The sequence below is a fragment of the Pinus tabuliformis genome, chromosome 7 (genome assembly GCF_031772625.1).
Source record: "Pinus tabuliformis cultivar Carrire ecotype Pingquan chromosome 7, CPIR1, whole genome shotgun sequence".
Lineage (NCBI taxonomy): Eukaryota > Viridiplantae > Streptophyta > Pinopsida > Pinales > Pinaceae > Pinus > Pinus tabuliformis.
In genome coordinates, this window is record NC_142293.1 from 1,603,376,254 (window position 1) to 1,603,393,595 (window position 17,342).

Consider the following 17,342-nt stretch of genomic DNA (forward strand, 5'->3'; position numbering starts at 1 on the left):
CAACTACACCTACTAAAAAAACATTATTGTGCTAAACAAAATTTAGAGTCAAATATGGTTCAGCTGAATAACAGAGATTCAAGGGCGTGCAACAAACAGCCAACTATTAATGGAAATGCATGACCAGTAAACAAACATTGTTGTGCTAAACAAAATTATGATTCAACTGCATAACAGAGAGTCAAGAAAGCCTGAAAAAAACAGCCAACTATTATTATTGAGGCCTTGGCTAATCTCCACAACAATTCAGTTAGAATCTGCAGAGGTTGGATAACTATGGTACTAATAACAATTTCCCATCCAAACTATCACTTCTGATTCACAACACCGCATTGAGAAACAAAAATTATGTCGCTGAATCCAAAATTCAGAAACAAATAAGGTTCAGTTGCATCGAAGAAATTAAAAGAGCTTGCAATAACATTTTTAACATTGTGCAAGTTTTTTTTTGTGTATCATCTTCAGAGTTTGAACCATTAGTCTTTGCCAAACATATATTTACAGAATCCATGGAGGCAGTGCCATTTCAGATACATGAAAAAAGGCTCTCTTCAACTGACTTCTGCAATCCTGGAAATTATTCCTTGATAATCATAGCAGTGGGTAAAACTGGTCCAGTGTTTTCTTGTTAAAAGGGCTACTAATATCACTTGAAACTGTTTTCGATGTTTTTAGTCATAATAAATCTATCACCTATTGATTGATGTATGCAGAATGAAGCTCCAAGGATGATAGAAAACTGTAGGTGTTATAACAAAAAAAAAAATGAGTGTCATTATTCTAGACCAGTGACAGCTATAACTGGAACGTAAAGAATTCTGATGTCCCTCAGCTCAGCCTTGTCATTGCATTGCGGACACTACACATTTTTGCAGAAATGCAAAATTAAAATCTTCAAGATTTACTCATAAAAGCAATAATACAAATTTGATTATCTTCTTCAAGAACTTTAACATTCTTACCTACATCAAACATCACACAAGGGAAATCAACAATTTGCAAACTTGAACATTCTTACCTTACCAATATTGTTCTCTTGTCGCTGAAGCCACTTTCTAATACAAGACATGCCAAACATGTGTCCACAGGCAAGGGAGCTGCGCTTCCACATTTCAAAATTAGCTGTCGGAATTTTGATATCTCTTGTAAATCAAAAACCGTTTTGCTCTAAGAAGGAAAAATTACTTGGTTTCTGGTAGCATTATGTAAAGGACTTGAAAACTGCAAACAGAATAGTGCCAACTGAAGTTGGGCTATGGACATTAACCTGGGCTTATATGGATCTGTGCCAATGTCCATATTCAATGCACCCAATTCACCATCGAGATTCAATTTACTATTACAAACATGGGTACACACATGAAGAGTTGATGCATCACCCCCAACCTCACTCAGACCTGTATCTGTCCACCCATCAGACACAATCATGCAAGCAATTCTGTCTAAGATTCGCAACAGACTACCAGAACTCACTCACAAAGCTTGGAGAACAAATTAGTCCTAAGAATTTCATCCGCAGGGGATTAAAAATCAATTCCAAAAATGGCAACGGCATCAATAATCACCTGCCAATGGGGGTGCTGGCAGCATTGAAAGGAATACCAAAATTAAACTAAAATTTGGATATGGATTTCCAACTTGTTTATTGTCACTTTTCCTCCAATCCATGCTCTCCAAGATAGGTTGGAATTAGGTGTAGTATAAGCAACAAAGGAAAACATGCCGATTACCACCACCAGTGTTGGGTTGTGTGGGAAGCAAATAAAGCACTGGGCTAGAAACATCAGTTTCAGTTGCACTTGCAGAATATCCTCGAGATCCTTCTGTATTTAAAGAAGACCCAATTTCAAACACTAACCTTTGTTTTTTGGCTTTAGGCTCTTCGAAGTCTAATTGTGCTCGATGCTTGGCATCTATTGGGGCTGTTGGGTAAGGTCTTGCATCGTCACCAAAGAATTGTGCAAGGTGGTCATTAAACCGGTTTATTTCCCCTCTTTGTCACAAAAAGTACTACTTACTTTGCTTAAACCAACCTGTTGCACTCAAATTGTAACCATTGTCAAGGTTATAGGGAAGTGGAAGTACCAACTTTTTCAACAAGAATCAGATCATGTATCAGCAGTACGTGTGTCATGGTCATCCCATTCTGCAAGTTATATATTGTAAATGATCTTAGTAAAACCTTGAGTCTATGTAACAACCTAGGTAAGCCTATAATTTGATGACGAATTCCATCCTAGGATGTTTTTTAACTTCGCTGATTACCTATGTTTTTAGACACAGCTAATCAGAAGAGTTTTTTCCCTCCAACTTAAATCCCAAAGCTAGGGTGAAATTTATTGTTGAATTATTAGGTGAGTCCTAGTGTTTTTAGGAAGACACTTCCTCTATCCCTTCCACCAATGTCCATGACCCCTTCCATTATGTTCCTCCCCCTCCTGGGTCTCACAATCAACCTAAAGGTAAAAAGAGGACGAACAATCAGAGTTATTTCGCACCTCCCCCTAGCTCTACCTCTACTAGTGCCACTACCTCCGAACCAAGTCTAATTCAACCCACCTTAGATACTCATTGGAAAAGCAATGCAAAGAAGTTGTTTTTCTATACATTGCCTAATGGTGGTATGATGCATATCTCCCCTTTAATGCTACCCACTCACCTTATTACCAAGCAATGTGGGACTCTGTTATAGCTACAGGGAACAACTTCAAAGGCCCTAGCATACATGACTTGAGGGTATCTCTTTTGTAAAAAAAAGCTTTGTCTATTAATAAATATTTAAAGGAGTTAAAAGAGTTATGGACCAAAATAGGTTGTTCCATCATGTCAAATGTATGGATTGATGGAAAGAACCATACTGTGATAAATTTCTTTGTCTCTTTCCCTCAAGGAACCTGTTTTTGAAAGCAATTGATGCATCTAATAGGGTGAAAGATGCAAACCTATTATTTGAGCTTTTGGATGAGATAGTTAGGACAGTGGGGAAGCAGAATGTTGTGCAATTCATCATATATAATACCTCAAATTATGTTCTTGCTAGAAATATGATAAGATCCAAATATAGCACCATATTTTGGATCCCATGTGTTGTGCATTGCATAGACCTCATTGAGGACATAGGCAAAGTGGATTAGGTGAAGAATGTTGTAGAACATGGCAAGTGTATCACAAAATACATCTAGATTCTACAACCACTTATGCGATTGAATCTAATGAGGAAAAACACTGGGGGCAAGGAACTTGTTAGGATTTCCATCATAAAATTTGCAAATCACTTCCTCACGTTGCAATCTCTAACTTCCCAGTAACAAAACTTGCAAAAAATGTTTTCCAATGATGATTGGAATGTATCTCGGTGGGCTCGTAGACAAGACAAAAAAGACACCAAAAGGAAAGTTTTTGACAACACTTTTTGCAAAAATTCATCGGAGTTTATGAAAATTGGCAAGCCCCTTGTCAAGGTATTGCAGTTGGTGGATGGGGAAAAGTGGCCATGGGCACATCTATGAGGCTCTGGATCAGGAAAAAGAGCATATACAAGCAACCTACAAGGATAGAGTAGGTACACATGGGCCTATTTAAGAGATCATTGATAATAGATGGAACAATCAACTCCATCATCCTATACATATAGACGGGTATTTCCTTAACCCAAGGTATGATTATAAAGCCTGGTTAGGAGAAAATCAGATTGGGGAGGTCAAAAATGGATTGTACAAGTGCTTGGAACACATGGTCCCCAATGAGTCCGAGCAGCGAGAAATACATCAACAAATTAGTGCTTTGACTAGGGCCACAAGTACCTATGGCAAAAACCTGGCAAAGATTGCAAGAGATGTGGATCAACCAAGTAAGCAATTCCATTTTTTTTTAAGTTTAATTGTTTAAATTAAAATTGTAAATACTTGTTTTTTGCCAAACTCACAATGTAAATTGTTGAACAATGAACTAACTTTAGTCTATCTTTGTAGCACATTAGTGGGAGTCACTTGGCAATCAATGTCCTTAATTGCAAAAGTTTGCAATTAGAGTCCTCCACCAAACTTGCAATGCTTCTGAGTGTGTGAGTAATTGGTCTATTTTTTAACAGATTCACACAAAGAAGAGAAATTATTTGGGACAAAAATTATTAAATCATCTTGTATTTGTGCGGTACAACCTTCAACTAAGGTGCAACTAATTGTTGAACAAAAGCCCAGATACAAATCCCATTGTGTTCGATGATATTGATCCAACTTCAAAATGGGTGGAGGATATCCAACCAAGAGAGTTTGATGTTGATTTTGATATTATGGAGTTGGGGGGTTTGATCCCAATGCAAATTTATTAGTCAAATCAGGTGTTGAAGGAAGCGAAACACCAAGCATAGCACATGCAAGCACCAATCATGCGGCTTGGGCAACACACGTTTCTGCTAGGCCTAGCAATGCTACTACTGCTACTAAGGTTGTAGATGTCCCTTAGGAGTCCTCATACTCTAAGCCAGATGATGTTTATGTAGCTCCTGTTGATGATCCCACATCTAGTAGTGGTGATGAGTTTGATGAGTGATCATGTTGATCAATGATTTATAGTAGGCCAATGGCCCAATAGCTTGTAGCATTGTTTTTGGACTCTAAAGGTCATCTACAGCCTCACTAATTATGTATTTTGTTGTTGATATGTGTTGCACTCAATACCATTTTGATATATTCACCCTTACATGGTATATAATAAGCAAACTAATCATGATTTGAAATCATATATGTTTTTATTAGAAACTAATTATTTTATTTTTCATTAAAAACTATGGACCTTGGTACACACCTAGAACCAATGTACTCTTGTGTCACCTGATCTCTATCGATCGTGATCATCCATAACATGATGGTCTTTATAGGCACGAAACCCTAATTCATAGTTTCCCGAATCAACACAGGTGGCTCAAGATCATTGGCAAAGATTTCGAGAGTCCCGAGATTCCTAATTACTTTTCGAATAATTCCCATTGTAGTTGATTTCCCTTCAACCACCGATCTCAATCAATTATGCACATATGCCCAACGATGATCCCTTCGACTAATCCAATGGATTATCGCCTTTCGTCAATTGCTCAACTGTCCTTCAACTTCCCCTGATGTAACTACTCTCAACTTGACCGTCAACCTGATGACTCAACCATCGACTGACAATCTCATCGATTTGACTTCTATAATCTTGTCAACTTGTTGCCCTAGTTGATTGTTCCCGATGAAACTTGTAGAAGTTCATTCCAAGCCGCCTTACCCGACTAGTCAATCGATTGACTGAACTCTAATCAACAGAGATTAGCTGCAAAGAGCAGAACATCTCAACATCTTTGAGGGGAAAGAAGGAACATTTTTGGGTGGACTCCTCACAAGTTGTGATAAAACACAATCACAAATCCATCCTAAGTAGTTATTTACAGTTGATCACCTTCATCCCATTCATCTTCCTTCATTTCCCCAACAAAATGTAAGTCCTTCCAGGTGTAGGGTGGCAAATTGGATATTCTGTTAATTCTCCATAGGACATAATTGAATGAAATGTGCAGCTTGCCTATCCAATCCAGAGGTTTTATCTCTTCATTGACATCATCGTACTTGCAAATCAGAACTCTCTCAAGGAACCATTATTGACATGGTATTCTTCTTGAATATATTAATTCCCTTATTCCTTTGATTAACTCGTGATCCAAAATGGATCAAGTGCCAAGTCTGGTTCTGAAGAGGAGTGCCAACTCTGGTTCCAAAAGAGATAAGAAGATGAAGTTGGCTGTGGTCTGAAAAGGAGTGCCAAGTCTGATTCCAAAAGAGATAAGAAGATGAAGTTGGCTGTGGTCTGAAAAAAAGAGATAAGAAGATGAAGTTGGCTGTGGTCTGAAAAGGAGTGCCAAGTCTGATTCCAAAAGAGATAAGAAGATGAAGTTGGCTGTGGTCTGAAAATAGTAGGGTGCCGACAACAACTATGACAATAGTTACTATAAAGTTACACCAGTAAACACAACAACAGAAACAACAGAAACAACAATAAATATTAGTAATAGACACCGATATAGCAGAATTGTAACAGTACTAATTAATGCTAGAGAGCATCAACAAAATTAACTTCAGACCCACAATCTTTAAGCAATGTATGGTCATCACACTTAACCTCAAAACAAACCCACAAGATCCCTCAAAACCCTAAAATGCCTTGCTCTGAGGCATAAAGGCCAATTTAAAGTTGGTTCTCCCCTTTATTACATGCTGCCTTTTGCATGTGGGATAGAATAATGTAACACACTAACTATATAACTTTAAAGCTTATTTTAAGTTATAAAAGCTACTTTGTTCTACCAAACTCTTAACCCCAATGACCCTAGATATCATTATTATCCCTCGTAATACAAAATTGGGCTGGGATAACACAGAAATCTTGAGTAACATGACAGGGTAGACCACTTACGGATTTGATTTTCCATTGGGATGGCATCCCATATACAACCAATTAGGTCAAGCAAGATGAGGGATTCTCCAAATGGTCAAAGAGTCGAGAAGTTGTTCCTAACAAGGTAAAGTGGTAAAGGCAAAGAATAGGCAGAGAACACTCATTCTAGCTCTCCAGCATGGTCTAGGATCAATCTAGGTCTGCCAGCAGTGGTACGAACCTCATTGTACTTGCACAAGTAACCGATGTTAAAATCGGCTATCATAGACATTAGAGACAAAGAAAAGAGAAGATGTTAACAAAGGTGACAGTTGGGATGCCCTGATCTGTGAGCCACTATCTAACCCTTGCTAAAATTGTATTGCCTCGCATAATCTCGGGCAAGTATGGAGAGTGTTGGTTTAGTGTAGGAAGATACAAGCAATAAAAAAGCAAGTCCCATCACCAACTCCAGCTTTTGGAGTTTTGGTGTTTGAAATCGATTTGCAAAAAGTCTCACCTGTGTTCTACCACGATGGACCAAATTTTATGACTCTGCCATAACTCGAGCACAATACTCTATTTGTGACCAGGGAAGCATTTCTGTCTTATATTGTAAAAATAGGGCCAAATTTTATGATTAATTCTGCGGTAACTACACCAAAAGAGCCTACGTGTGACCAGGGAAGCATTTCTGTTTTATATTGTAAAAAAAGTTGGAAGCTAAAGTTATTTCCACAGTACAAAGAAAGAAAAAAGGAAAGAGAGCAATAGAATTTGCGTGAGATCACTTCTGTTCATTTATGTTTTCATTTCTTTTCAGATATGCAAAAGATTATAAAGTACATAGGCGCAAGTTCCTAACAAATTGAAAACTTCAACCACCTGTAACTCCATCTATACTCGTCACTTCTACACATAACATTACGGCGTAGACTTTCAGTAATCTTCCTCCCCAATAGTATTAGAAGAAGCAACGTTGCAGATACCATTTCGGGGAATATATAGTCGAGGGTGCAGAAAGAAACTCATCAAAGATATCAAGGAAAATACAGGCAGGCATTAACTTGGACCTGATATCTACAACCTGAGCAACTCTGAAAAAATCAGAAGAGGAGAGAGAAACCGGAGAAACTTGCAACACTTGAGAAGCAAAGATTCAACCCTATTGTCAAGAATTTATGTTGTAAATAGTGTTTTACTAATAGAAAATCGCGTTAAAGATATTGGAAGATAGAGAAAATGGTGCAGGTTTTGTCCTCTCCACACAACTCTGCACATACCATATACGATGATCCCCTGCCGTCGTCCACTCCTCCATACAAATAGAACAATGCAGAGCCTCACTATTTCTTGTAAGAAGTAGATGACTTCGAGCGCCTGTTCTCTTATCTCCATCCATATGAGAACTTAATCCCTTCTTATTGCTTTGTGCCTCCTCTTTGGACTGCTGAACATCTGGACTAACTACTAACATAAACTGATTCGACCTTAACTGACATTTCATTTTCCTGTGCTCCCTTAAATCTTTAATCAGCTTTTGTGCTCCAGCCACAAGATCTTCTCTTTGGTCAAGTCCAAGAACATCTGCCAAAGTGGAGTGAATAACACCTGTCAAAGTGGAACGAATTTGAGCTGCTTCTTTCTGAACTTCCCTCTTGACTAATGTTTGAAATTCCCTCTGTTGCTGCTCAAAGTCTCCTAACTTTTCTTGCAGTGTTTGCACAGTTTCCTGCAAAGAACAAATGATGTTCTCTTTCTGTTTCTCTCCCAAGGTCTTCTCCAGTTTCCCATGTTCCAAATCCCCACTTTTTACAAATCTTTTTCCTTCATATAATTTGCCCAAGTCATGTACTACTTGCTGCAGATGGCTCTCCTTTTCTTGTATCTCCTTTTCCAATTTGTCTTTCTCTAAACCACCGGCATTGGATGGATTGGACTCATCTGAACATAAACTTCCAGCATGACTTGGACGAGTCCTGGAAAGAGCTACAGCATCAGCCCTTTTTTGCTCTCCCTGTGCTTCTGCCAATTTATCTGCTGGCCCTTTGCAAGGTCCAACACCTTTGCCATGAATGTGCATAAAATGGGCTTTAACCCTGGTATAACTGCCTTGCCAATTAGCTTGACAAAGTGTACACTGAACATTTGCATTTCCACCTCCACCCTTGGGGTCACTTCTCTCACAATATTTCCAAAGGGGAGTGGGAAGGTTGACTGACATACTGTGAAAGTTGGAATGGAGAATTTAGAAAGTAATAATTCAGAAAATCTGAACCTGGACTTCTTCTTCACTGGGCAGGCAGGTTGCCGATCACGACTTGCTATTCATTGATATACTGTAACCAAGCTCTGTAGAACACCTGCATCCGAAAACTCCTGAACCAGGTTGCCCAACTCGACCCAGAAAACCTTCAATCCAGCCGTCTCGAACGCTTTGAGCTCGTCCGCATTATTAAATTCCAGCCACCCCGAGTTGATGTCCTAAGCGAAGGAGATTTAGAGGCGGTGTTTTGCGTTTCGCTGGGGTGTTTTATGAGTGAGATTTGTTGAAAAGTTTTTCAGTTTATTTTTAGATTTAATTTGTTTAGGATTTATTGAAATTATAAGGTGGAGTCATTATAATGAAAGTGCCCTAAAATTTGAGATATCAAACTTATATATACAGTTTAATCAACCTAAATCAAAATTTCACTACAAATTTTTGAGGATGTCAAACCTATATATACAATTTAAGCAACCCAAATCAAAATTTCACTACAAATTTTTTCAACTAAATCTAACCAATCCAACCATAAATCCCCTTGAAACTCAAAAAAAAAACAAAATCGTTAAACAACCATAATCCCTTATGGAAATGATTAAAATATTTTATCTGGTTTCTCATCTCTTACCCGCAAACAGTGTGTGACCTTTCAAATGAGTGTCACTGAACCCGTAAATATCTTAAATACAAAGGTGGCTACAAAGGTGGCCGGAGTAAGAGGGTCATTTTTCGCTTAGACCAATGAATAGAGATACAATATCTGAGATTGAAAATTTCCAAGATTTTGGAGATTCAATGATTGTATTCATGCGTGTAAAAAATAATTCTACTCTTCTCCATACATATTCATAAAAAATAGTTTTATAAACTCAGCCCTTTGAACCAAATGAATTTTTTCAATTTGATTAATTAGCCAGAAAAACAATGTTGAAACAGGTATCCTCAGAATTGGATCAGAGAGACGGATAATAAATACACCTTTACCATGACATTAATGATCAAGCTCCATAACCAAAATAATGCACATGACAGATTTTATAGCCAAATAATTGATCAAGCATGTCAAGAGGAAGGCATTCATTTCGTTCAATCTTCAAGTGGTCGAACTATGGTCCGTAATCCGACGCTAGCAAGAATCGATCGGACGCTCTTATTTAATTCTACAGACTCGAAGACCAACGAAGGTGTACCCTTGTTCATATTACTGCAATATCTGGCGAAAGGAAGAGGTCGCATGTGTCCACAAGCGTTCACAAGTCACAATGATTCAAAGCGGGAATAGGTATACAACGATGAGGGGCGTTCATGCTCTGTTAAATTATGTCCAATACAGAGATAATTCTATTCTCCCTCAGCATCATACGACGGTCATTTTGGGGAAGAAACCGCGATTCAGACATGGATTTGGCAGCTTGGAAATTTAATGCGACAAGGTGATGGATCAAAAGCAATGGAGGATATATACAGCTAAACAGTGTTCATCTTCGAACTTGCTCTACATTCCTGATGACTGTTAATAGTCGTGAGCATTGGAGGATAGCGGATTCAAGAGACTGAAGCGTGGAGCGTAACCAATCTCTCATGGCAGATCTAGAGACGACAGAATGCTGGAGCAACCAAAGCCAAAATGAATATGCTTTTGGAAAGGTTGTTGGAGTCAATGGAAGGGCTGCTCAAAGGAGTTCTGCGGAGGAAAAGGAGCGGGGGACATACCAATGATTAATGGACACCAAATATGAATGGTTGCAGAGCAAATTGGAAAATTTCAAAGCTGAGGTCAGAACGGAGCTGGCAGCAATAGACACCCGAATTGTAGAGGTTGAAAAATCCTTTAGCAGCAGAGTAGAGCTTGTCTTGGATGAGGCTGAGGCTAGCGAAGTACCAGTGAAGAAGAAGGCTAAACAAGCTGAGGGCAAGAACAACAGAACAACGCTGAAGATATTGTGTTGCATGGAGAAGTTCTTGAAGCAGGATCATCAGCTGACAGATAAATCCCCATATTCTGGAAAAAAAAATTATGTTATGTAAGTACAGGTTGTTATTAAGGCCGTAGTTTAAACCAACGGGTTTGTTATAAGGCCGTAGTTTAAACCAACAGGTTTTTTGCCCTGAAAATTCTGGCAATATTTTGATAAATTTTGCCATTATGCTCACTCAAAGAGGCCTCATAAATGAAATGAAACACATACTAATGCATATATTTGCTTAATGAATAAAAATAACCAAATAAAAAAGAGAATGATTTATATGTTTAATATCATAGTTATTATCAAAGATAGCCCTTCATAATGCTATGCCAATCATGTGTTTTGCTTAACCAAAATCACCTTTTTTATCAAGATATTTTTAATGCTTCCTTAAAAACTATAAGGAAATTTAATGTTATGCAATGTTATTTTCCTTTGTTAATAACCAAGGAAGGAAGAATTGCAATTGCACGTTCTCCACCACTCTAAGATTGACTCAAATGTCACAACAAATTGACTTCCTCCAGGTCACTTCTAACTTTGTCAATTTGGACAACCTTCTAGAGGAATTACATGATATTCTTCCCAATATGTGTTGTGTCAAAGAAATTAGATAGTAGAAGATGCTCATAGTACCATCTATCAATGTGAAGAAGTGCCAAAGGATTTTCCTAGTGTGATTTTCCTTGGGGAAAAAAATATATTGCTTTCATTCATGGTTATTTACCTTTTATTCAGAAAAGGAGTAAAAACAATCTCACATTAAACTAGCAATTGCCCCAAAGGTGCAAAGGTACACCAAAGGAATAAAAGATTTGGGAAAATCATCTCGTTAAAAACAAAGTACACTGTCAAATGCATGCACATAAGGTTTGTGAAACTCTTCAATGCAAGCACCACAAGGCAAACACATTGCTCACAAACTATGCACGAGTACAAAGTGTTGAAAGACCTTGCACCAAGTGTGTCACGTCGAGTTATTTGTCTTTTCGTAGCCACGCGATGACATCAGCCCAGATTTCTGTCAGGGCACGAGATCAATCTCCATCAAGATCCTAGAGCCCAACGACTCATCCCTAGGCCGCACAATGGACCCTCATGCGAGATTCCACTAGTCTAGTGGACACTACTTCGGGATTTTGGTAGTCAAACATGATGTCAACAAGATTTTCGCATTCTTCGTGCTACACAACAAATAATTTTTTGACTTTTCACACCATATCCCCTTCACCTTATAAGCTTAAGCTGAAAACGCAGTCATGTTTAATTCGAACAGAAGTTTCGTGTCCTACATAATAAATAACTTGTTACTTTTCATGGTATATATACCTTTCTCATTGTAGAGTCAAAAGGTGAAATGGGAGTCTAGCGGGATCCAAACGAAATTTTTCATGCTTTTATGGAATTATTAAAGAAGATTCTTCTCGGGCCAACAAAAAGTTTACTTTTACATGGCCATGATGGCTTTCTAATCCATTACACAAGTTTAAATGATGCCATCAATTTAGAATGCTAAAGTCTGCAAGTAGGGTTTTCTGTTAAATAGGTAAAAACTTTTTCAAATTGTGGGGAGCCATAATTTCAAAGCATAGTCTAAATTGGACAAAATTTCGCTCGGAAAACAATAGAAAGTTTGACATGATTTTGAGAAAATCTAGCACGAATTTTGGAAAACCTGGGTTACAACTGCCAAGCTTCAGGACTTTGGGTGCCCTAGGGGTTTTTGAAGGTGTTGAATCTATGTTTGCCATCAAAAAAATGATTTAAACGCTCCCACAATCAAATCTTTTGAAGATTTTTTTGCTAGTTTCTATGAGAAAATTGTCGTCTGGGAAAAATTGTTGCCTCATTAAACAATGCCTAACACTGAACTCCAAACTAAATTTTTCATGCTTTTATGGAATTAGTTTGGAAGATTCTCATTATAAAAAATAGTTTGGAAAATTCTCATTGTAAGAAGCTATGAACTCCAACTCCAAATTAACACATTAAATCCTCTCTAAAGATTTAAACTTTACACCTCCAACTTAACATATTGAAAGCTTTAACCCAACCTAACCTAGATCTCCCACATTAAATCCTCTTTAAAGATTTAAACTTTACACCTCCAACTTAACAGATTGAAAGCCTTAACTTAACTTAACCTAACCTAACCTAACCTAACCTAACCTAACCTAAATCTCGCGAGTTAACTTCAAAATAACACATTCTTAGAATTAAACATTCTTCTTAGAATTAAAGATTCCACATTTCCGTAGCTGCATAAATAACCCTTAAAATCACGCTTCCTTCATATATATATATATATATAGTATTCAACATTGCGTATCAGTCATAAGCAAGCCTTACGATCCATTGCTATTAGAAAATTCATCGATTCACAAGGGTTGCAGGCCTAGTTCCACGGGCAATAAGCGCAAGTGCCCTTCCCCTTCAGAACCCACCTGTTAAAAGGACTAAAGATAAGAGATTGTAGAGGGAAGCATCCCTATCTCCATCAACATCAACATCCCCGTCCCAACCCCTCACATCCCTTCAAAACACCAATGAGAATCAATCTGATACCCTTTAGCAGAAGCCCGTTGGTGGAACAGTGGCAGAGGTGGTAATCTCAGGGCAGTTTTCAGGAGACGTAGTGTGATAAATCCAGAACCCATCAGGATGGAAGGCAACACCGTATGTCAACGAGGAGGCCTGAGAGCCGCCGGATTAGCCCAATCAATGTGTGACAGCCTACACTGGAAAGCATATCAGAGTCCGGAAGTTTAACAATTCAATCTATACAGGATTAAAGGTCCCATCGTCTGTTGTAGATCTCTAGTGTGCATGCCTAATAAACATGGAGTTACGTTTGAGCCTTGAGCATCGCTAGCTCAGAGTATGCAGGGGATGGAATGGCACATGATCAGCATGATTATCCTTTGAAGAAAGCTGATTCAGATCAGAGAAGTAATCCGAAGCCCTTATCTGAAATTCGATCCAACAAAAGGTATGACATGAGAGCAGTGGTACAATTTCTCATCCAGATAATTGTTTGGAACCCATGAAACCTGTTTCAACAGGTTTGTAGATTGATAGCCCTAGTTAGGCCTTGAGATCAATGATGGAAATGAGAAAGTAGGAATATGTTTACAACATTTAGACTGATTGATACAAGAATTAATCCTTAACATTCATGAAGGATGTTATGTGGAGGATACGGCTTAATCATGTGACTTGTACTCTATGTTGATGAAAATCCCAACAACTGTTTTCAGGCAACTGTTGTTATTGTTGTTTGAAATTTCATGGCTAGAACATGTGCAGGGACGAGGAGTTGAAATCTTAGCTTGCTTTGAATGACATAATAATGGGTCTAGCTGCTAAAAATATTTGTTTCTTTCTGGGAGGCGATAAATTGAGTACGATTAGATTGTGATGTTAAATTAAATTATTATTATCATATATATGTTCTTTTGTAAATATGCAACAGGTCAGACTGAGGTACAATTGCGAATATTGTGTCTCAAAGAAGAGTTATCTGGAAGATGCAGATGTATTTTTTTTGCTCTGGATAGCAATAAGCTAGCTGCACCAGAAGCAGCTCCAATACTCAAGTATTTGTCTGTTTTCTTTGTTATTGATTAAAAACAACTTGGCTTTGCAAGGCCAAGCCTTCTACCATACATTTCAAATTTGGTACCTCGTTTCGTCACACTTCAAGCACTGATGTATATTTTTACAATGCTGTTTCTTATGAATGTTTGCGCAGTTTTTAATTTAATGGAGTTATTCTTATGAATAGATTCAGTCCCCAACCAACAATTTAGCCAGATTTCTCAAACCAACTCTTGTTTTTCCAATGGCATTCCAGTGGTTAACAACCTTTGGCCTCCATCACCTTTCCAAAATGAAAAAGAAAATGGGGAAAGTAAAAAATCTAGTCGTTTCACTTTATTTTCAGTTGTGTGCGCCACTTGAACAATCTGAGACTGATCTTGAAAAAAAAAGTTGGTCCCAAGTATCCTTAGCAGCAAACAGGGAGCAAAAAGAAACAACTTTATGGAAATAGCAAACAAAGAGCAAAAGGAAACAACTTTATGAAAACATGAACAGAAAGGCTTTCAAAGCGTACTTCATTCCAAGGTTTGAAGGGTTGTCAATTGGCTACTTTAAATTGTTCCGAGTAAAAACAGAAATTTGGAAACATGATTGACAAGGCTTTCAAAGGGTACTTTGTCCCAAATTTTGAAAGGCTCTGAGGTTTTGAGCAACAAGTAAAAAGTTTTCAAAACAATTATTCAAATCTTTTTATCAAAGTCATAATAACCAGACAATTTAATTATAATGCATGGAATTTGAATGCAAATCTAAAATTATTTAAATTCCTAGAACAGAGTTTCGAGACCCAAGAAGAAAAAAATTTAATACAATTATTAGCATCAAATCTAATTATTACACATGAAATTTGAATGGAACCAGAAACTGATTTTCATTGCCCAATAAAAGTATTTAATTTCCTCATTATTCAATTTTCTTAATTCATACTTTTAAAACAAGGCACCAATAAAAAACTGAACATAGCAAATGGCAACATCATAGTCAATAATGAGAATGTCAAAAGTCTACGAGGTATGTGGTACAATTGTCAAATGCATGGATACTGTCAATCAAGTGGCCAATAATGTCAATAGCATGATTAACGTGTACTGTTTCTAAGATTGCTCTGTATTCCTTTACTGTTCACTGATAAACATGATCCAGCAATGAATATATGTTAACAGTAGTATTGTAATTATCATGAATAATAAGTTGTATAGTCATATTAAAAAGTCCCAATTATTTAAACAATTTAGCATGTTGTGCAGAACTGGAAAGTTGCCAGAGCTTTTAGGGTATAGACAAGTACCGAGTATGGTATTCCCATTTCTGCCCCTTACCGTATCGGACAGGGTCATTACATGTATTCCTTCTATTTCTTTATCGAATAAACATTACTAAGATGGCCTATATTATTTCTTCCAGTCCCTATCCCCATTCTGCAAACAAAATACCGACTTTCTCTAGTGATTACATGTTTTTAACAAATTGATAGGGGCTGACATACATTCTTTGATGTATTCCGAAGAATGGATAGCATCCCCACCTTGTTCACTTGATTTGAGTTCCCATTACCCCATCTTCCAGTAGACAGTCTAACTAACCATTCTTCTCGTGCTCTAAATTTGTAACTTTTCCCCATAAGTTTTCATAGCCTCCATCCCATAATATACATTCTTACAGGCTAGCTATACATGCTATCTTGGAAAACCATCTTCATCTTACTTGCAACCCTTGATACAAATCCAAGTCAAGAATACATGGAATTGGAGATTACCGGCCTCGGTCACTCTGGAACAGGGTTTTCAGTTGTTTGCAAAGGACTGTAGAAGGAAATTATCAACAAGGACACACAAGTCAACATTGGCAGTGTCTATTTTCAACACATTTTATCCGCCTTGCATAAAAGCATAAATTATCCAAAGCCTTGAAGCATCAAAAAACCATAAAGCTCCAGCCAAACTATTTTCTCTAAATTTAATTACAGACTGTAATCATTTTTACTTATGAAAGTTTCTTTTGAAGGAGATAAAAAACAAAATTGGCATTATATCCCTTTCTTTGATCAAACCGTTTTAGAAAAGACCGGAACTACTTTAATAAGGATAATTTTACACTGAGCACCTTGTTCTTGAAGCTTTCTAACTGCAAAAGAAAGCTCTGGGATAACCTTCATCATAGAACCAAAGAAGAATGTACGGATCGTTCCAGGACCGAATGGTATGTCCTTCCGAAGGAACTCTTATAGTAAAGAGTAGAAGCAAAAAGATTCGAAATTTTTGGGAGAAACTACAGAGGATAATCATAAGAGTTCCATAAACATTGAAAATTACAAGACTTATATAAGAGATGCTGACAAAGGAAACATTTATTTTTCTTCTTTTTCTCATAGTTGGTTCACAAAAAACGCCCAACAGCACATTGAAGAAATGTCTGGTAAAGCATTCAATCTAAAGAATAGGAAAACGATGTGCCATCATTCCCCATCGCCAGTTGCTGGAAATTAGATGCATCATTTGAGCTTGGGCAGGTTTATGAATATTCTGCACAATCTAGACCAAATCCTATCGAAAGTTGCTTCATTGGTCCTGAAAAATCTGCAATAGGCAATACCATGGTAGAATCAAAGTCTCCATATCAATATAGTTATGGGGAGAACAAAATGGGTGTATCAAACGGGTCTAGTTCATTTGTAGCGGGTCTACAGAAGCAAAGGTCAACAGGTAAGAGGCAAATGTTGGACTCTAAGATTAGTATTTTTGAAGTTGAGAGACATTTCAGTGGTCGAGAAGAAAAGAAAGCAGAAACAAATGAATGAAAAAGCAGTGAAAACGTCCGCAAGCTAATAGACAATACAAAAGGAAAATTGGAGGAAAAGAGGAGGGGCTTTTTGGTTCGTGATATGTTAAATAATTTTCATGGCCTTTCTTCCATAGATGTTAGTCATGGTTTCAGATCGACATCCTTTCCAGGAGGAACAACCCCAACAATGTCTTCAGAGGCTAGCTGGAACACCCATTCTGAATTGTTTTCTAATTTCGCCATAGTTTCTGTAACACCTCCGCTCCATAAGTTTCCTTCAAGAGAGGCAAACAGGGCCATTGGAAAGTGGAATATTCCTG

General features: G+C 37.6%; 1 protein-coding gene across 1 annotated transcript; it reads right to left on the bottom strand.

Moving 5' to 3' along the window:
• Window positions 1-286: 286 nt before the first annotated feature.
• LOC149254275 (uncharacterized) lies at window positions 287-8,892 on the bottom strand. The gene is made up of 3 exons (XM_089457013.1): window positions 7,692-8,892; window positions 1,019-1,097; window positions 287-859 (listed from the first exon to the last, which is right to left on the bottom strand). The coding sequence occupies exons 1-3, from the start codon at window positions 8,630-8,632 to the stop codon at window positions 776-778; spliced, it is 1,104 nt and encodes a 367-aa protein (XP_089313139.1). The 5' UTR covers window positions 8,633-8,892; the 3' UTR covers window positions 287-775.
• Window positions 8,893-17,342: the final 8,450 nt, after the last annotated feature.

What these genes read in the sequence shown, in the direction of transcription:
- LOC149254275 (XM_089457013.1), bottom strand. Translation starts at nt 8,632, where the DNA reads ATGTCAGTCAACCTTCCCACTCCCCTTTGGAAATATTGTGAGAGAAGT. An exon ending in GCAGGGGATCATCGTATATG is followed by an intron (nt 1,098 to 7,691) that starts GTATGTGCAGAG and finishes GTGGAAGCGCAG; the next exon opens with CTCCCTTGCCTGTGGACACA. An exon ending in AAGAGAACAATATTGGTAAG is followed by an intron (nt 860 to 1,018) that starts GTAAGAATGTTC and finishes AAAAATGTGTAG; the next exon opens with TGTCCGCAATGCAATGACAA.